We start from the raw sequence: 22,600 nt of genomic DNA on the forward strand, positions 1-22,600 counted from the left end.
AATATTGTTTTTGTTTTGTCAGTTGTTCAATCTGGCAATATTCCACCAGTATGACGTAAACAATGCCATTGATACGTAAACAACTGAATCTGTAACTGACATCATGAGCATCTATCCATGCAACTGGGATACAATGACATGAATAAAAAAACAAAATCAGCAAGACTGACCACCTGTACACTAAGCATGAGTTGTGTCTTCACAGACATTTTCATCCTTGTCTAAAACTGGCTTGCATTAAGTAGGCTTTCCTAAACCAAACTTGCCCTAAACAGGCATCCATATAACAGACTTGCCCTAAACAGGCATCCGTATAACAGACTTGCCTTAAACAGGCATCCGTGTAACAGACTTGCCTTAAACAGGCATCCGTATAACAGACTTGCCTTAAACAGTCATCCATATAACAGACTTGCCTTAAACAGGCATCCGTATAAAAGACTTGCCTTAAACAGGCATCCGTATAACAGACTTGCCTTAAACAGGCTTACTTAACAGACTTGCCTTAAACAGGCTTACTTAACAGACTTGCCTTAAACAGGTATCCGTATAACAGACTTGCCTTAAACAGGCTTACTTAACAGACTTGCCTTAAACAGGCATCCGTATAGCAGACTTGCCTTAAACAGGCATCCGTATAGCAGGCTTGCCTTTAAACAGGCATCGGTATAACAGACTTGCCTTAAACAGGCATCGGTATAACAGATTTTGCAGGCATCCATTATAACAGACTTGCCTTAAACAGGCTTACTTAACAGACAGATTTGCCTTCCAAACAGACATCCATATAAACAGGCAGATTTTGCCTTTAAACAGACATCCATATAACAGACTTGCCTTAAACAGACATCCATATAACAGACTTGCCCTAAACAGGCATCCGTATAACAGACTTGCCTTAAACAGGCATCCGTATAACAGACTTGCCTTAAACAGGCATCCGTATAACCGACTTGCCCTAAACAGGCATCCGTATAACCGACTTGCCTTAAACAGGCATCCGTATAACAGACTTGCCTTAAACAGGCATCCGTATAACAGACTTGCCTTAAACAGACATCTGTATAACAGACTTGCCTTAAACAGGCATCTGTATAACAGACTTGCCTTAAACAGGCATCCGTATAACAGACTTGCCTTAAACAGACATCCGTATAACAGACTTGCTTTAAACAGGCATCCGTATAACAGACTTGCCCTAAACAGGCATCCGTATAACAGACTTGCCTTAAACAGGCATCCGTATAACAGACTTGCCTTAAACAGGCATCCGTATAACAGACTTGCCTTAAACAGGCATCCGTATAACAGACTTGCCCTAAACAGGCATCCATATAACAGACTTGCCTTAAACAGGCTTACTTAATAGACATGCCTTAAACAGGCATCCATATAACAGACTTGCCTTAAACAGGCTTACTTAATAGACTTGCCTTTAAACAGGCATCCGTATAACAGACTTGCCTTAAACAGACATCGCTATATCAGACTTGCCTTAAACAGGCTTACTTTACAGACTTGCCTTAAACAGGCATCTTTATAACAGACTTGCCTGAAACAGACATCCGTGTACCAGACTTGCCCTAAACAGGCATCCGTATAACAGGCTTGCCTTAAACAGGCATCCATATAACAGACTTGCCTTAAACAGGCATCCATATAACAGACTTGCCTTAAACAGGCATCCATATAACAGACTTGCCTTAAACAGGCATCCGTATAACAGACTTGCCTTAAACAGGCTTACTTAACAGACTTGCCTTAAACAGGCATCCATATAACAGACTTGCCTTAAACAGGCATCCGTATAACAGACTTGCCCTAAACAGGCATCCGTATAACAGACTTGCCTTAAACAGGCTTACATAACAGACTTGCCTTAAACAGGCATACTTAAACAGACTTGCCTTAAACAGGCATCCATATAACAGACTTGCCTTAAACAGGCATCCGTATAACAGGCTTGCTATAACAAACACTCTATTAATACTCAACAAATGGTGATGGAGATGAAACAAGAGGAAACACATTCTACTTACACTTCCCGTCTCTTAGTGATGATGGACTGCTTGGAGGACTGAAACTTTTCTGGAAATAAACAGGCAGAAATTTAAAAATATGAAAGTATAATGACCGGTTTGTGATATTTAGTGAAAAAAGAGTGGATGAAATTCATAGGGATATAGTAAATAAACTTATATAAAATACAATTTGAGCCTAATGTTCAATGGTTCTCTGTGTGAAGTTCTGATGACATGTCTCTTTGAGGTTGCATCAGGCGAAGACTGAGTGAAAACTGTCCACCTGATCTAAATGAAAGACATGAGAGTTCTCGAGTAAATCAGATCTCCGCAAAACATCAAACATACAAATCTGGCTTCATTTCTTCATCCTATTGATTCTAAAAGTTTGATTTGTATAAAACACCTCAATACATCACAAATATCTACTTGCTGGTACAACCTTGGGTGAATATTGCCATGGGACTCAAAAATGATTGGATTTTATAGAATAACAACATAAAATCTGTCCTTAACTACCTACAATCTTGATTAGGTCAATATCAAGACAGAAATCTTATATGCTTGATTGAATGTTTTCTTGTATCAGAGTAACAGATCTGATTTGATTGAAATTGCTGTCAAAATGCAGTGAGACTGAATGTTATCTGAGCGTCACCAAGTGTCAGCCACACAATTCCCACTGAAGTCGGCTCCACTGCAAGGTAGAGGCGTAAGGCATAACAGTGAAATATATAGCTATTGCAGATGCTTAAAGAAGACTGACTGACTGACTGAGTTTAGTTTTACGCCGCTTTTAGCAATATTCCAGCAATATCACGTCGGGGGACACCAGAAATGGGCTTCACACATTGTGCCCATGTGGGGAATCGAACCTGGGTCTTCGGCATGACGAGCCAACGCTTTAACCATTAGGCTACCCCACCGCCCCCCTTAAAGAAGAAGGAGAGAGGGAGTGATTGGATTAAATGCAGCTTTGACCACTCAACAGCTATATGACAGCCTGTACATACAGTCTGGACCAGATAATCCAGTGACAATGGAAGGAATGATCCGTATCATCAAAGCATAATAACAGGTAAGACTTCCGCCCATATCCCCCTAAATTTTAATGATGAGGAAAAAAAAGTTTTATATATATTCAGGTAATATTCAGGAAATTTAAGGGGTGGGTGGGGGGTGAGCCATATTCCAGCCATGTCACAGAGATATACAACAGGGACAGGTTCAACACATTCTACCCATGGGGAATTGAACCATGACAGAGGTGTGGTAAGCAAAGACTCCATCCACTGGGCTTCATCACCACCCGTTATCAAGAAGAACGTGACATTTCCCTCTTGACATCATTACCCCTTGGGGTGGCCTAATGGTTAAAGTGTTTGCTCGTCATGTTGAAGACGCAGGTTCGATTCCCCACATGGATACAATGTGCGAAGGCCATTTCTGATGTGACCCTCCGTGATATTGCTGGAATAATTGCTAAATGGCGTAAAACCTTACACTATCACTCACTCATTACCCCTAAACGAGAACACAACGCTTCCCAACATTACCTTCAGAATCTTCCTCCAGATATTGTACTTAAGTTTGTTCTCATTGCCATGAGGATACCACGTTCCTTGGGAACTAGCAGGTCTCATCCTGGACATTGCACGTCAACAGTTAACTCCAACAAATGTCAACTCACTTGTAGCAAAATACAAACCACAGAAAGCTAAATTCCACAAAACTGATAGACAGGATCTTGTGTCAAGCACCAAAACACATCACATATAAATCTTCCATATTGAGTGTCCAAATCGTTGTACTACAGTCAAAGGCAGCATGTAAGTATTGTACTTCAGACAATGGAAGTATCCCAGTATTGAACTACAGACAACAGCAGTATCCCAGTATTGAACTCCATGCCATAGCAGTATCCATGTTGTATTCCAGGCAACTGAGGTATCTCAGTATTGAACTACAGAAGAGATATTCAAGTATTGTTCTCCAGGAAACAGCAGTATCCAAGTATTGTTTACACTATGAACAACATCAGCTCGATCTGGTTACTGCTGAGTGCGAGGCAACATATATCTCCTACAGCGGATATGACAATTCAAATGCATGTCAGACACTCCTAGTGGTTCAAAATGTCATCAGATCTAACTTGTCACATCCGGACCTGCATACCAACAATCAACAACAGGTTCCCCAGCGCTATAAACAACAGGTTCCCCCTCACTATTAACAACAGGTTCCCCCTCACAATAAACAACAGGTTCCCCCTCACAATAAACAACAGGTTCCCCTCGCTATAACACACCACAGCTACACATCAACATGTCTCCCAAACAATAACTGAAGATTAAATGACCATAGGCTTCCTCTGTTTTCAATAATGTATTTCCCTCTGCAGTCAATTTCCATGCTGTTGCTGAATAACGACAGCAGGTGTGGTGACATAACTGTCTCACAGTTGGTTGGGCAGCTGCAGGTTGACCTCTGATCAGCATCATCCACAATTAATCCTCCCTAGACTTGCACAAGTCTCCAGAGAAACAAATATTAGGTTAAATCATAATTCCCAGATTTGTAAACAACAAGAACAATGTGTCCCTTTATAACTCCAGCATCCTTATCTAGACTTACTGATCATATGGATGGGATTGCTCTGCACTCATGGACTTATCAGTGAATATAGACTTGGAGCAAGGCTAGTTATCTCCCAGCTGCTGCAGACTTTCATACCACAGGTGCTCTATAGAACATGATTCATTAAAGCAGAGCAGGTTTTTGTGAGATCAATATTGATTTAAGTTGCTGAAATTAATTCCATTTGCATTTTGATTAATCTTGATGACACACCAGTGACAGTATATCCAAGTATTGACTTGCTTTGTAACCAAGTTATTGTTAAACTTATATTTTCCATTAGTGGCAAACATTTAGATAATGAAATCCAACATGTCTGCACTTTTCAAGGACACTTTCGAACTTTCAAGGGCTGCTTCTCTCTGCAACAAACACTCTTGGAAATAGAAAAACTATGAAAAATTCCAAATTCTTCCTCAGTTCTGATAAACACATAAACACTGAGGTGAACAGTTGGATGGCAGCCATCTTCTCCTACTTTAAACAAATACACAGAGAGGTCTGTTTCTGCAAGCGCTGGAAGATCTAAGATTAGAATCAGTCCTAATGAACCATGTTTGTCGTTACATGCATGTATCATATCTCAAATGCGTATAGTCGTAGATAGTCTGTCATACAGACCCTGAAGCAAAAATATCCAAGTAAGCCCACACAAGTCTAGAAATATGGCAAGTCGAGATTTCCACAGCTTCAATTTCTGAAAATGAAGAAAGTCTCAGGGCTCCTTTTCATTATAATTTATTTTTTTTACTATGAACTTTTTTTTCCTGTAAAATATGTTCACTTCAGAGACTAGTTGTTAGTCTAGGTAGAAGACTGATGCTCTCAATGTCAATTACTTGACTCTCTGGTCCAGACAACTGTTTTCAGACTGCCCTCATATATTTGTACATCATACAGTATTTCGACAGTGTGAACATGTTATTAAAACATCTTAAAATCTTTGCAATGATACTCTTTCTACACTTGTTCACAGGACCATTGGTCCTATGCTGCATAAACACATTTGTTTGAAAATACCTAGGTGATTTATTTTCACACCAGCATTTTTAATCATTATTAAAAAATTAAATGTATTACATTTTTGTTTGTCAGTTAATTGTGCTCAGTATTGCAGCTATATAAAAGCAGCCTATGAATAATCAAATCTGGGTCAGACAAACCAGTGATTGGTGTTATAAGAAACAATGTATGGTGATATGCCATTGAACTGGACCACTCAATTTATCAAGTTGGCCTTGTGTGCTCAACATGTGCTGCACGGGATCCACTCCTTCCTGTGTGTCCAGTGTGTGTGTGTGTGCGTGTGTTTGCACACACCCCACACACACACCCATCCTGAAAGTTTATTAAATGCCCCATGAAAATAGGTGAAAATGAAGTGTGCAACCTCCCCCCTACCTTTTCAAAAAGCTGTATCCGCCCCTGTCCTTGCATCATGAGAAACATGGAGTGAGTCAGTTTTGTTTTACGCTGCAATCAGCAATATTCCAGCTTAATGGCGGTGGTCTGTTAATAATCGAGCCTGCACCAGACAATCCAGTGATCAACATCATGAGCATCGATCTACACAACTGAGATACAATGACATGTGTCAACCAAGTCAGCAAGCCTGACCACCCAATCCCGTTATAGTCGCCTCTGACAACAAGCATGGGTCACTGAAGATCAATTTGACCCGGATCTTCATGGGTGGAGAGACGATAAGCAATAAAAAGATTGCTTAATATGGTAGTCATCAAACTTTCATCTCCCAGAAGAAGATACACAAGTAAACTAGTGACTGAAGACATGAGCAACTGTTGACATCAGGAAACACTGACACACTGACTCAGTCCACCCACAGAGTCGGACTACTAAACCCCACCTTAGAGAGTGAGAGAGTGGGTTGGGTTTTACGCCGCTTTTAGCAATATTCCAGCAATATCACGGCGGGAGACACCAGAAGTAGGTTTCATACATTGTACCTTTGAGGGGAATCGAACCCATGTCTTCGGCGTTAGGAGCGAACGCTTTAACCATTAGGCTAAACACACACCCTCCCTCCTCCTCCGATACTCCGACCCCCGACCACCTTAGTTCACAATAACACGTTTTGTGTTTTGTTTACACAGCAGTCTGCAATATTATAGCTAAATGACGGCAATCGGTAAATAAGTGAGTGAGTTAAGTTTTACGCCTCACTCAGCAATATTCCAGCTACAGGGCGGCGGTCTGTAAAGAAGCGAGTCTGGACCAGACAATCCAGCTAGACTAAGATTCTCAGACTATTTGCTTAATACAAAAGCCTTTTATTCATGAATCAGAGGTTTTTGGTAAGCCATTGGGACAAAACTGTGGCTTGGAAGACCTGGACACTCATATCCAACTGTGTAAGTAACCGATATGAAGCATAACATGAAACAGTAAAAATGTCAAACTGTGGTACAGCTTCAAGTGAGTGAGTGAGTTTAGTTTTACGCCTCACTCAGCAATATTCCAGCGATATGGCGGCGGTCTGTAAAAAATTGAGTCTGGACCAGACAATCCAGTTATTACAGCATGAGCATCGATCTGTGCAACTGGGATATGATGATATGTGTAAACCAAGTCAGCGAGCATGACCACCCGATCCCATTAGTCTCTTCTCCAGCAAGCCATGCTGGCTGTAACAGGTGGTCAGGCTCACTGGATTATCTGGTCCAGACTCACTTATTGACAGGCAACCATCATACAGCTGGAATATCGCTGAGTGCAGTGTTTATCAAACAAGACCCCAGAGAGCCAGTAAGAAGAAAATTGACAGAGAAATAATTATTTCAGAGTAATCAAGATGAGATGGGACCACATATAAAAAGTAAAATCCACATACATGCACTTAACTCACAATTTTATCGAAACCGTCACAACAATAAAATACACAAGGTCACGAGATGAGACATTCAGTTACCAGCCATGTTGCGTCATCTGTTGGAAGACCCAATATGCACTACCCTGTGGAAACATCTGATCAGGCAGGAAGCTATTGATCAGAGCTTGCAATTTCCATATGTTCTCACTGTGAGAGTCTTGGAAGAGTTGTCTCCCTTTGACTGCATGTTTTGCGGTTACAAAGGTCTATGAATATTGCATGAATGCAATACGCTCCACTTTAACACAAATAAATTATAAAACTAAAATGTTTCTTCTCTGTTTCTGCAATATACAGTGAATTTCTGTCTATCTACATGTTTTCAATTACATTTTCTGGACTTATATTTACTGTGCATTATCACCTGTTACAGTAAATGGGTGATTACGGTTTACATTGCTTTTAGCAATATTCCAGCAATATCACGGTGGGGGACACCAGAAATGGGCTTCACACATTGTACCCATGTGGGGAATCGAACCCTGGTCTTCGGCATGACAAACGAATGCTTTAACCACTAGGCTACCCCACCGCCCCATCACCTGTTACTCTTGTGAGCATCTCCATTAGTAATTGTCCAGTAGGTAGGGTTTCCAGTGGTAACATGGTAATAGAGGTGTCACAGACGGCATACATTCAACCTCATACAGCAGCAGCAGGATATTTCAGTCTCTTTCTCTGGGGGGTGACAACCATGTGGCAGAAATCATAGATGTGGCAGAAATCATAGATGTGAAGATACAGGGCAGCAGGGCTCTGTAGTGCACCCCTGAGGGGACTTGGACAAAGAATTGGTCACGTCTACATCACTGATAGCTTTTACCAGTTTATTAACAACTAATAATGAATCCACCCTACGTAATCTAGCTCTCTATGTTAAATATGCATTTATTCGTCGTAACGAGCATATATAATTAATCATGTCCTAATGTATATCCCTACAACATGTATTACAACTCTTGTAACTCTCTTGTATAAGGGCTGGTGGCCTAAAATACAATAAATGATTGTCTTGTCCTGTCTACAGAGTGAGTGAGTGAGTGAGTGAGTGAGTGAGTGAGTGAGTGAGTGAGTGAGTGAGTGAGTGAGTGAGTGAGTGAGTGAGTGAGTGAGTGAGTGAGTGAGTGAGTGAGTGAGTGAGTCTACTTGCCCAAAAATGTATTTGAGCGAAGTTTTCAGAATGTGGTGTTATGCTTCTTTTAACAATATTCCAGCAATATCATGGCAGGGGACACCAGAAATGGGCTTCACACATTGTACCCATGTGATGAATCGAACCTGGGTCTTCAGTTCGACAAGAAAACAATCTAACCACTGTGCTATCCCCCAACTATACCCATCCACTCACTCACTCCAGATCTAGACATTTTAAACACTCTCCTACAGGAGTGAATGGTTCTGTGACAGCCTGACGTAAATGTCACCAGTGTGGTCATGTATCTATTAGCGAGGTGTGTGTAAATGCCACAGTCATTGATCACATGACAAGCTCTGTTTGCCTGCCGATTACAGGACCTGCACAGGTCAACACACGGACAAAAATAGCAGCTTGAGCAAATGGGCAAAATAGGACATCTGAGTCTCTTTACAGGTACTTCTGTGTCTCAGCTATATACCTTCCTGAAGGGGGCAGTGTGGTAGCCTAGTGATTAAAGCTATCGCTCGTCACTCCGAATACCGGGTTCGATTCCCCACATGGGTACAATGTGTGAAGCCCATTTCTGGTGTTGATATTGCTGAAATATTGCTAAAAGCGGCATAAAACTAAACTTACTCACTCACTCACAATCATGAAGACACCATGTTGAGTGAGTGAGTGAATATGGTTTGGGGATATCTTTTACATTATTCGTGCCAGAAGGCGATACGGACAATAGGCTTGACCTATTCTGCCAGAGAATCCCAGTGGGGTGACAAGCATACAAGCATGGTACGTCTTTCAAGCTACTCCACCCTAGCATCTTCATCAGGTCATGGAGGTAACTGGACCTATGCAGCCCTAGCATCTCCATCAGGTCATGGAGGTAACTGGACCTATGCAGCCCTAGCATCTCCATCAGGTCATGGAGGTAACTGGACCTATGCAGCCCTAGCATCTCCATCAGGTCATGGAGGTAACTGGACCTATGCAGCCCTAGCATCTCCATCAGGTCATGGAGGTAACTGGACCTATGCAGCCCCAGAATCTTCATCAGATGACAACCTACTCTTCCCTGGGTGACAGACACATGAAGTTCTGAGTTAGAATTAGTCTTCAGTTACCCATTCTTATCATCAGAGGTGACTAACGGGATCGGGTGGTCATGCTCGCTGACTTGGTTGACACATGTCATCATATCCCAATTGTATAGATTGATGCTCACATTGTTGATCACTGGATTGTCTGGTCCAGTCTCGATTATTTACAGACCGCCGCCATATAGCTGGAATACTGCTGAGTGAGAAGTAATCCAACCAACCAACCAATCCCTGGATGACCTGAATGTTGTAACCTCCTAAGCCCTAGAAGCTCCATGTTATGGCCTGAGTGCACAACCTCCAAGAATGTTGTTTATTTACTCAGCACTCCCCCACCAATATCCCAAGTGATTAAATTTAGCTGCACTTTAGGGAAGAACAAATAAACAAAAGGTGGTAAATATTTGTGTCATGCTGTTTACAGGTCTTGTACCTTGACTCAAGCCATGTGTTAATCCCGCCTTCAACCGCCATGTCAACATGGCAACCCTCTCGTCCAGAGAGGTGACCTCACAGTCAACAACACCAGCCAGTATCACCAGGCTCACCGTGAAATTCATCAAAAGAGTTAATTATTGATGTATTTTCACACACTTTCATCCCACACACCTCTATGTTCCAGTCCCATAATCAATGGCACTATGTGCTAGGCCATTATCTCAATCAAAGCGTATGACGTTCTTCCCATAATGTCCGTACTTTTCAAATATTTACCTGCATAATCCTGTTAAGAATGCTGTCATGTCATTGCATCAGTGATGGAGTTCCCGTATTAATTACAAAACTGGTGATAAGGAATTCTATTAACTCATGCACTCATAAATATGGCCAGAAAAGCTCATATAGAAAAATCCTGATAATGCTGGGGAGTATTTCGCAATATGGTCAGGTGAGGGAAACAGGAAAATATTTCTGCCTTCAGAGTGAAAAACATGAGCTTGACACATTGTACCCAAGTAGGGAATGGAACCTGGGTCTTGGAGATGGCAAGTCAATGATTTAACCTACTGGCAACTTAGCAACTTAACAACCTAACAACCTGAAGATAGGAAGCAGTACTCTCTAAAAATGGCACAAAATAGTTCCATGCAACGTTTTCACTGAAACACATGTGCCGTAAAGATGGAAGGATTACCTTCCAGCTCTGTTTTTAAATAACTGATAAGCCAAAACTGGGTAAACACAAATGGCTCCCTGAATATAAGCTGTTGGAGGTATACTGTCCAAGTTGGTATCTGTCTCACTCACTCACAGACACACGCATGTATGCATGCACACACACACAAGCAGACAGACAGACAGACAGACAGGCAGGCAGGCAGGCAGGCAGGCAGACAGACAGACAGGCAGGCAGGCAGGCAGGCAGGCAGGCAGGCAGGCAGGCAGGCAGACAGACAGACAGACAGACACATAACCAGATGGGTTGCAGTCAGCAGAGCGACAGGTAACTTTTTGGGTCATTGAGTTATGTACTCGCTTGTGTTCACTTCAATTGGGTATCCTAATTTTCCTTTGAGTAACCAAATAAATTGTACCCACCTCACTTAAACTCAGTTGGGTATTTTGTCATTTTCCATTAATTGTAAAAATAGTATAAAGTTTAAATGTTATTTATATTTGATCTGTAACATGAGAAACAATAAGACTGACTGACTGAGTTTGGTTTTACGCTGCTTTTAGCAATATTCCAGCAACATCACGGCAGGGGACACCAGAAAAGGGCTTCACACATTGTACCCATGTGGGGATTCGAGCCCGGGTCTTCGGCATGACAAGCCGAAGACCTAAACCACTAGGCTACCCCACCGCCCCCAGAAACAATAAGAAAGACTGCAAGTTGCCTTGTTCATGTGCTGAAATAGAACCTCTCAATATACCTCAGTTAGTTTATCTATGCATCTGTTTGCAAGCTAAGATTTGACATTTTTGTGTGTACGCATGTAAGATCTAATATATTGAGTATTTACAAAAATTCAAACATACTTGTACGCAATACACTTAATAAGAATTGAGTTTTCACACATTTTTCTTGCGTAATTTACGCAGATACACAGCTTATCTGTACCTCTGAGCCAGTATGTTTTCTGCACATCAGATATTCTCTATCATATTAAATATCAACAATTGAGGCTGACCCAGTGGTTGACAGCATGAGCAACTGTCCACACCAGAGGGTCATGGTGACACAAAATCACTCATGTTACACAACATACCCTCCCCATTCTGACGCTTCATCTCAACAACACAGCAATACCTATTAGAATACAGGTTAGGACAGACAGAACACAGTAATTGATTTAAGTAACTATATTTTGAAACTATATTTAAATCATTATTATGTTCATGCAATGAACAAAATATCAGAGATCTGTCATTGTTTATAAAAGCCAGTCAGTTAAGAGATGAAATGCTGAAAAATTAGTTACAAACGATTGACTTGTAAAAAATACTTATGTATAACTCTGTAAACTGTACATGGGCCTTGAATACAATATAATTCTTGTCTTGTCTACTCAGACACTTGCAATTAAACAGTACTATTTCTTTTATCATGTTTTTTTCGCACAGTATCTGGCATATTCAGCCAACAAAATTACATCAGTCATCCCCTAAACTTTTGCTCTTCAATAGACTGTCAGACCAGACCCATGAAGATCCGGGGTAGAATAAGTCTTCAGCAACCCATGCTTGCCACAAAAGGCGACTATGCTTGTCGTAAGAGGCGACAAAGGGGATCAGGTGGTCAGGCTCGCTGACTTGGTTGACACATGTCATCGGTTCCCCATTGTGCAGATCGATGCTCATGCTGTTGATCACTGGATTGTCTGGTCCAGACTCGATTATTTACAGACCGCCGCCATATAGCTGGAATATTGCTGAGTGCGGCGTAAAACTAAACTCACTCACTCAGTCAGACCAAGGAGGGTTCCTTCACTGGAGAAGTAGGAAGTCATGGGGGTGTCATGGACGTAAACAAGTGTTGTTTAGTTTTGGGTTTGATTGTTGTTGTTTAATGCCACACTCAGCAATATTACAGCTGTAAATAACCAAGGCTTGACCAGACAATCCAGTGATCAACAGCATGAGCATCGATCTACGCAATTGTCAATCAAGTCAGCGAGTCTGACCACTCGATCCCGTTAGTCACCTCTTACAACAAACATGGGTAACTGAAACGAATTCTAACCCAGATCTTCATGGGTTGGACAAAACACATTCACCACGTGGTCGTGTTAATGAGCCAATCCAGCGGTCGTTAACCTGCACAGCAGCTCAAACACACACGGCAGCAGGGTAATGTTGACTCAGTGGGCCCTACTTCGGGGATAATCTACCTGATAACGTTTTGTCCAACACGCTATAAAGTACCAGGTTGTTTTACCTTTCAGAGCTTTTGTTAACCAATATTATCATTATCTAAGACTCTCAACAATTCAAGACCGCCTCCGTGGTGTAGTGGTTAGAGCGTCCACCCGGAGAGCGGAAGGTCGTGCGTTCGATCCCCGACCGCGTCATACCAAATGACGTTAAAATATGGTACTTGTTGGTCTCTGCCTGGCGCTCGGCATTAATGGGTACAACAAGGACTGGTCGGCTCGGAGTCAGTATAATGTGTCTGAGTGGGGTATTCATGCTTCACTGCGGCATGGTATCTCAGTGGGCTAGCACTATAAAACCAGCTTCAGTCTGGGCTAGTACAAGCAGCCGCACATACACATACACACGCATGCACGTCGTCATATGAGCAAAATATTCTCAAGCACGACGTTAACCCAATTTCACCTCACTTCACCAATTCAAGGCAGATGATAACACCATGCTTGAGAAGTACAAGGCAATTATTCAAGGCAGACAATTGTTCAAGTATTTACTGTAGCTGTGTCTACTCTGAGTTTGTGAGTGAGTGAGAGTTGGGTTTTATGCTGTTTTGAAATAACTTCCATGTAAACTTGATGTTGAGGCAGTCCTAAGTTCTGACATTTCCAGAAATTTACTACTTCAGTGAAAACCAGGAGCACAAGAACAGATTTTCTGGGAAACATAATCAGGGAAAACCCATGATCATAGGATTCTGCTACAACTAAGGGGATGCAACTCTCTACAGCAAAATGTGCCTTAGACAACTGATAATAATCAAATGGGTTATCGGAAGGTATCAACAAGCATACACAGAAGATGACATCAAGCAACAATACAATGATTGGTTGACTGGATCGTTGGTTGACCTCCAAGAGATGGCCGGTTGATTGATTATGGTTCAACACCACAAAGACATGGCAAGGTACAAAATATGCTAGGAATGAATGGGGTATTTCATAACTTAACATTAAAGAATAATTTCCACATAAAATTATTTAAAAAATTCAATTCACAATGATTGTTTCAAGACCTAGCATCAGTGAGTAAGTGAGTGAGTAAGGTTTTACACAGCTTTTAGCAATATTCCAGCAATATCATGGCGGGGGGCACCAGAAATGGGCTTCACACACTGTGCCCATGTGGGCAATTGAACCCAGGTCTTTGGCGTGACAACTGAACGCATTAACCACTAGGCTACCCCACCAAACCAAGTCCTAGCACATCACAAGAAGTTTGAATCTGTCCTAACCAGCAGCCTGTATTGCCCAGATCCTACTGAGGCAGAGATCTGGATTCAGTTGTGGACATTTCTCGGAAAGCCCAGTTCTGGAACTTGGGACTCACACTTTAAAGCCTGAGATTCCTACAATAAAAGGATTTGAGTCCCGTTGACTATAAAATATATTACCCAGGAAAATGGCTGTTATAACACAAACTGTGAATGACACAAAGAATTATACGATAATTTACATACACAACTGTCCCAAACACACGCAAATTATTGTATCCTTTCTATTCTGAATTTTCATGACGAAGTTTTCATGACAAAACCTGAATTGCATGAAAACAGCACTACACTTCATGAAAAGACTTGGGTCTCACACCAAGCTTTGAAATTTCCGTCAGGATAACCTATTAATGTTATCAGCTGGGGCTTCACAAGTGATATAAGTTGACCTCCATAATGTCATTAGTATAAAATGGAAATTTGTACACATACATTTTAAAAGAAACATACTTACACAACTCAGAGTTATCACTCACAAACATTTATTTTTAATGATACAACTTACATGTTGTTTTAAATTACTTCGAAGTTTATTTGTTCTCATGCTGACCAAAGTGTATAACATGTCACATAAACTCCCAACAACACCATGCAGTATTCTTTGAACAAAACAAGCTTTAAATAACATAATGACAGATATAATGAAATTTGGGGGGTGGGGGTGCACATGCTGTGTTTTAGTTGAAATGCATGTTATAACTACAGTTTTAACACTCTAAAATCAGACTTCCCTCTGAGTTTGTTATAACCAAAGTGTACAGTGCGTCTAAATTACAACCAAGATGTCGCATGGCGGTGGGGTAGCCCAGTGGTTAATGCGTTTGCTTATCATGCCAAAGGTCCAGGTTTGATTCCCCACATGGGTACAATGTGTGAAGCCCATTTCTGGTGTCCCCCACCGTGATATTGCTGGAATATTGCTACAAGTAAAGTAAACTTAACTCACTCCCTTGCATGTTTTTAATGTATTATCCAATGTCGGAAGTTTTTAGATAAGCCATTGATAGCAATCAGTCAGTAAATAATTTTCCCTGAAGAATTTGAAGATAGTTGAAAAAGATATATTGGGTAGTTGTTGGTATACTATTCTTATGCTATTGTTTTTCTTCAATATTAGGCCAGACCAACTTTATTTCTTGTTTTACGGATTATTTGACCTCAGAAAACCTAAAGGCAGGAGGGGAAAAAATAAAAATAAAATCACCAGTCAAAGTGATATTTCTTGTAAATACTCAAAGTAATTTACTTTGGGCAATTTATAAAGTGTATATGGGGCAAAAAACAATCTATAAAATACCATTTTTGTAAGTTAACATTTTTGGCCAATAAAAACATTAGGATTTTATTTTTGAGCAGGGAAAATTCATTATTATTTTTTTTCTTATTCTTTAAAAAATAAGACAGGCAGATCTGTAAAACAAGAAATAAAATTAGTCTGGCCTTATGTTGATTTGTAAGTAAGTAAGTCAGAATTACTTGTATCAGGGCATTTTACGTAAATACACATCTCATACAGATTTGAGTAATAATAATAATTTTCCATAGTCCATCCAGAGCATGCTCAACGCGCTACATATAGAAAGAGTCACTAGAGTTCCTGAGGAAGATCAGCACCAACTAACCCATTTTCCAAGGTTGTTTGGTCTTCACCTCGTTTCTGATTTATCATGCAAGTGGTTCAGTGAAGTCATGTCAGTTTCATACCACCTGCCAGAAAGACCCATCAAACATGCCCCCCTCGCTATAAGGCCAATACCAATCCAAGACTCTAATTAGTATCTGACATATCAACACTCAAGCTCCACCCAAAACACACCTAATACCATGTATTGTTGATAGTGGTATGGATCGAGGTCACAGACACATCAATCCTGTTTGCCTTATAATGAGGAAGTTGGGTAAACGTGTTTGGATGTAGATGTGAACTCATTAATTTGAGTATTTTATCTACTACTGTCTGTTTTGCTGCTGTCAAGGACAATCTAGGAGTTTATGTCTTGGTTTCAAGACAAACAAAATCTAAAGAAGTTTGTTACTTGGGGCTGGCTTGACACTGACAGAAGACATAAATATTCTCATTCTTTGTATCATAAGTAACAGAACTTCATCTGCCTTCATGAAAGAAAAGCTCAGAACTTCAGTTTCCTTGAAACTGTAAAAATAATGGGCAATCTGATTTGACTAAAATGTTCTCAAGTGGGATTGAAAACTGAGAATTCTGTGGACAATTCACTGTGTATAAATAATTTTCTTGACAAGTATCTTTTCTTAGTTAATCCTACTCAAATTTCAAAGAAAATGCCAACTGGCAAAATGGATACCATATCAATCAAATATTCACTTATGAATCACATCATAGATTCTTTTTACCATATTCTGTTAACCCTGGCATGTTCAGTCATCAATATATGCAAATAACGTCATCCACTGTTGGACAATGTCATCACATTTCAGTGTCAAGGTACCAGTTATGAATTCAACCAAACCCACAGACCCAAAATACACACATTTTTTTAAACTCATGGAGTGAGTGAATTTAGTTTTAAGCCGCTTTTAGCAATATTCCAGCAATGTCGCGGGACATCAGGAATGGGCTTCGCACATTGTACCCAGAGGGGAATCGAACCTGGGTCTTTGGCATGATAAGCGAACACTTAACCACTAGGCTACTCCACCGCCTTAAACTTATAAGAAGAGGCAAAGGAAGCCTTTTCATCTAAGGTGCTTCAATTCCCTGTGCAGAGTTACGTCCCTTTGGCACATCAGGAACCAATGATTGTGGGTTTGAATCTATGTTTGCTCCAGTTATGTTTCTCAGCTTATAAGGAAGTGTTAAATGTTGAAGTGTATCAGTTTGGCTGTTAGCCCAACGTGCATACTGAGACAACTGAAATACTGTTAAAATTGGCTTGAAACCAGTATCACCCATACACTCATTCTTACTTTAGTGGGACAGTGGGGTAGCCTAGTGGATAAAGTGTTTGCTTGTCACCCTGAAGACCTAGGTTCGATTCCCGACATGGGTACAATGTGTGAAGCCCATTTCTGGTGTCCCCCGCCGTGATATTGCTGGAATATTGCTGAAAGCGTATAAAACCATACTCACTTTAGGTCTGAACCTTTCACAACAGACAATTCCATTATTCAGCATCTGACACTGAAAGTGATTAGAAGGAATGGCTTAGTGTTGTAAACTCCTCGAATGAGCTGGGTTTGATGGTGCCGCGAACAATATGCTATACATATCACTGTATCTTGGCTAATCCCTGAACAACATTATTTTGCCATCCGCCCAGCCCTTTCTGCAATCTAAATCCCTAAATGAATCAAGTCTAGATTTCCTCAGGTTCAGGTTCTGAATCTCCCATCTCACTGGGGCTCCTTTTCAATTTAAATGGGTTTATTTGTGACTATCAAATATATATATATTCAGAGACTGAGAGAAAGTCTACTTAATATCCTCAAACTCTCTCAGATACTGACTCAACAATTTAATACCTAGTCTCACAGTCCCTGAACCACATTATTTTCCCTACTGCCTAGTCCTACCTGCAACGCTAGACCCCTTGACCCTTAGAAAGTCTAGATTTCCTTAGGTTCTAAATCTCCCTTCTGAATTGTACTCTTTTTCAATTTAAAAGGGCTTGTTTGTTTCTATCAAAAATTTATAATCAGAGAATAAATGTTCACCTACATCTTGGTGTACCGATGCCAAAAGTCTGAGTTGATGCAGCTCATACATTTCTAACTGTAGTCAAACGCAATAGCACAGGAATCGCTTTGGACAACAGTCACAGTCACAATCGTGGACAAGGAAATAATCACTTCCAACTGGAATCAAACCCATGATCGTAGGTGGGGCCGTCCAAGGGATGCAACTCTGTACAGCAAAATTCCGCTCTTCAGACAAACAAATCATGAGTTCTTTCTTATGTAAGTCTTTCACAAACATGATACACTATTTTAGCCTCCAGGTGTATCATCCGTCTTGTTGTCCCTTTCTCATGCATGAAACAAAGGTTACAGAGACTGGCCTCATTTTACGCCATCCACAGGTGACTTTTGAGTCTGTCAGATCACGACCTATACTTGTGTTACAAGGACAGAATTCCCCCACTGACAACTGATGATGATAAAAAGACCAACAGGCGGTGGTGGTTGGTTTGTTGATTGGTTGTTGTTTAACGCCACACTCAGCAATATTCCAGCTATATGGCGGCAGTCTGTAAATAGCCCAGTCTGGACAAGACAATCCAGTGATCAACAGCATGAGCATTGATCTACGCAACTGGGATGTGATGACAGGTGTCAACCAAGTCAGTGAGTCTGACCACCCGACTCTGTTACCGCCTCTTACCACAAGCATGGGTTACTGAAGATCAATTCTAACCTGGATCTTCACAGGTCTAAAAGACCAATATAAGTTGTATGAGTATCACAGTGGGAACTTAATTAAATAGTCTTCAAAGCATGTCAGCTGGAAGGGTTGAGTGTGTGTTTTGCATCTGAAGTTCATCGAGTAACACATTCTTTTCCAGACTATCACCAACAGGTAGCACTATAAACCAGAATCAGACACAAATTAGTGAGTGAGTGAGCATGGTTTTATGCCACTTTTGACAATATTCCAGCAATATCAAAGCAGGAAAACCAACAAATGGGTTTCAGGCATCGTACCCATGTCAGAAATTGATCCAGGGTCTTAACCACTACCCCAATGTCCCTTAAAAGGAAAGTGAGTGAGTGAGTGAATTTTACGCCGCTGTTATCAATATTCCAGCAATATCATGGCTGGGGACACTGGAAATGGGCTTCACACATTGTATCCATGTGGGGAATCAAACCCGGGTATTCGGCGTGACAAGCAAACGCTTTAACCACTAGGCTACCCCACCGCCCCCTAAATATACAAGATACAGCTGAATATATTAAGAAAAAGTGAAGTTACAGATTGCATACAGCAATAGTTAGTGATACAAACGCAATTCTATTACTCAAGAAAAAAACACCCATATTGCCCCCTGTAGATTTCAATTACATTAGTGAAAGGAAGCCAATGCTGAACTTAAGCCTCTCCAACAACAAGAGTCCATTGAACATAGTGATCTTAAGACTCAGAGAACATAACTCCCATACTTTAACATTGTCAATTTGGTCATAGAGCTAAGATTGTTGGAACAGGATTAAGTACAGTTAAAAAAAAATCATCACACACCCTGTAACAGGAGTCTCCAATATATCAAAGAATCTCCTCAGTAAAGGATACTCCAGTTCCTTCTGATATATATTATCAGAAAAACAAACACAAATCTGAAAAAAATAATTCCCAGAGACTAAATGCCTTCAATTTACACAGAAATCATTCTTACCTGAGTCTCTAGCTTTTTCCTTGGTGACCTTGGCCTTGAATCTGAATTTGACCTTGTCCGAAATTTATTCATAAACTGTTCAACAGGGGTAGAAGGCCCTGACTTATGCCTGGCTCTGTCCCCTTTAGCATCCAGCATTTGTCCCTCCAAGATCTGCCCCATGGGGGGATATAGGGTCTGCAGGGCCCCGTGGGGCTAACATTGTCGGGGTAACTCCGTGTACATGAAGCTGCGACTCGTCCATTGAACGTTCCATTGCTACTGCATGCTTTTTCCCAGGCTTTTTCATACCAGACACATCCGATTTGGAACGTGGACGAAAATTATCAAAAAAGTTTTTCACTTTTGAAGATGTTGTGGGAGAACCACTTTTGCTGTCTTCCCCCGATTTGTTTCGTTGCCTAGTTTTCCCGCTGAGCAGGCTTTTGAGACCTGTGGATCCCGCTCGGGGACGGAAGTCTTGGTCTACATCCATCATACTCCCATCTGCCACATCGGAGTCTAGGAGAGGCATCGCAAAGGCACTTAGGTCCTGAAAAACAAAAATATATTGTTATCTGGAATCTGTAATGCATGGAGGCAGGGTTCTTCCATGTCCACAAATCATACCCAAGCTGCAACAGAATGGATGGACCAGACAACAAGAACTGACGATATGACCACATCGGCACAATTTGCCCAGGCAAGATTAAAATGATAACCAATAAATACTGACTCTGGAAGAAGTACATTGATAAACTACATCCACAGAGCCAGTTGGACTCTCAACCACGTTTAAATGTTCTCAGACACATTAGGAGTAAAATGCAATATGTAAATCAAAATCAATAAAGGTGCTGTCAAAGAAACTCCAGACTTCTGAATTCCTCTCATCGTTGATCCCAAGATGTGCTCATGAATATTTTGCATGTCCATTTTATATTTTTCTATAGAACACAAGTCCACATTACACCTGTTTGTATAACACATATATATCACCAGTGTTGGGGGTGGGTTAAATTGGACTTGTGTTTGAGTTACCAAAGTCCAGTGGACAGGTAAGTTGTTTCAATATTTTAATCAATGACTGCTATGAATACTGAGTTATGAACCTACTTGTCTAAACTTGTTTCTGTCATCACTTAAAGCATATTGTAGTCTTATAAATAGTTGTTTTCAGCTGATCTTATAGAAATTACAACATTGAATACATGTTTAATTGTGATCACAGTACATGACAAGCCTTAAGCTTGAATTATGACTATCACTGCATTATTTTGTGGAACACGACCCCAGTGTTTATGATTGTCATTGGCCAACAAAGGTGGAGGTCACTGTACCCCAAATGTGGAGTCACTGTACCTAAGTAGGGAGGTCACTGTACCCTAATGATGGAGATCACTGTACCCTAATGATAGAGGTCACTGCACCCAATGATGGAGGTCACTGTACCCTAATGATGGAGGTCACTGTACCCTAATGATAGAGGTCACTGTACCCTAATGATGGAGGTCACTGTACCCTAATGATGGAGATCACTGTACCCTAATGATAGAGGTCACTGTACCCTACTGATGGAGGTCACTGTACCCTAATGATGGAGGTCACTGTACCCTAATGATGGAGGTCACTGTACCCTAATGATGGAGGTCTCTGTACCCTAATGATAGAGGTCACTGTATCCCAATGATGGAGATCACTGCACCCAGTTATGGAGGTCACTTTAATAATGGAGGTATGGAAGTCACTGTACTAAGTATGTAGGTCACTTTACTAAGTATGGAGGTCACTGTACCCTAAGTATGGAGGTCACTTTACTAAGTATGGAGGTCACTGTACCCTAAGTATGGATGTATGGAGGTCACTGTACTAAGTATGGAGGTCACTGTACCCTAAGTATGTAGGTCACTTCACCCAATGATGGAGGTCACTGCACCCAATGATAGAGGTCACTGTACCCTAAGCATGCAGATCACTGCACCCTAATGATGGAGGTCACTATACCCAATGATGGAGGTTACTGCACCCAGTTATGGAGGTCACTCTAATAATGCTCACGCTTTCAGTTACAGGACTGACTGACAAGAAACCAGAGTCCCATTTTGCCCAAGAACATCAGTGGAACCAGACCAATCAAGATTTTCAACAAACCACAAAACTTCAAGTCTATAATGCAGAAGAACTTGCATCCAATCAGCAAACATACATTCTTCCATACTAGATCAAATGTCAAGACAAATACACTAGTAAAATGATTGTGACGCTTGTAAACTGAACTTTATAACTGAATTCCCAACCCAAACAACCCAGCTGACCCGTTAGTCGGTTGCCATGCCTGTGTTGCACCAAACACACCTTCTCTTCCCGAGACAACGTGATAATCACGAGTGCAGATTTTGACACAGATACTCACCTCAGTTTTAAACTTAAACAAAGCCAAAGGTCAAAGAAAGATCTTTACAATGTCAAAACGATGTCCCCTGAATAAGTAAATCAATTGCTCACAGATGGCTTGTTCAGGAAAATGTTTAGGAGAGCAAAACTTGTACATCAAGATATATAGATCTCAGAAATCATTCTTCATGTTCCTGGATGAAAACAAAGTACTTACTGTGAACATTAGACAAACCTTTTGCCTAGACTCAAGTGTACATAACACTCAACTTCAGCTCAAACGCATACTTCAAAAAAAAAAAATCAATCATATTCTCAACAGCATATGGCTAAGTAAATATTTCAAGCAGCCGTATTATATAGGTTAGTTTTCACAATCGTACACAAAATCAAACAATGTTCAAGTCAAAACACAAAATAAGGC

At 40.8% G+C, this 22,600-nt stretch overlaps 1 protein-coding gene across 10 annotated transcripts in view; it reads right to left on the reverse strand.

Moving 5' to 3' along the window:
* LOC124261806 (5'-AMP-activated protein kinase subunit gamma-1-like) overlaps positions 1-22,600 on the reverse strand; it is a 455,838-nt gene that overhangs the window by 76,301 nt on the left and 356,937 nt on the right. For 9 of the 10 annotated variants that reach the window (XR_006894432.1, XM_046696179.1, XM_046696181.1 and 6 more), the window contains exons 2-3: positions 19,804-20,335; positions 2,040-2,088 (exon numbers count right to left, since the gene is read on the reverse strand). Coding sequence is in view for 9 of the 10 variants with exons in the window: in XM_046696179.1 (XP_046552135.1) it covers positions 2,040-2,088; positions 19,804-19,965 (211 nt within the window). In the remaining variant the exon portion in view is untranslated. Of the gene's footprint in view, positions 1-2,039; positions 2,089-3,577; positions 4,250-19,803; positions 20,336-22,600 lie in introns of those variants that run through there. The other variant, XM_046696183.1, reaches the window with a different exon arrangement.

Source organism: Haliotis rubra, unplaced genomic scaffold, assembly GCF_003918875.1.
Source record: "Haliotis rubra isolate DU_JTF1 unplaced genomic scaffold, ASM391887v1 Scf81, whole genome shotgun sequence".
Taxonomy (NCBI): domain Eukaryota; kingdom Metazoa; phylum Mollusca; class Gastropoda; order Lepetellida; family Haliotidae; genus Haliotis; species Haliotis rubra.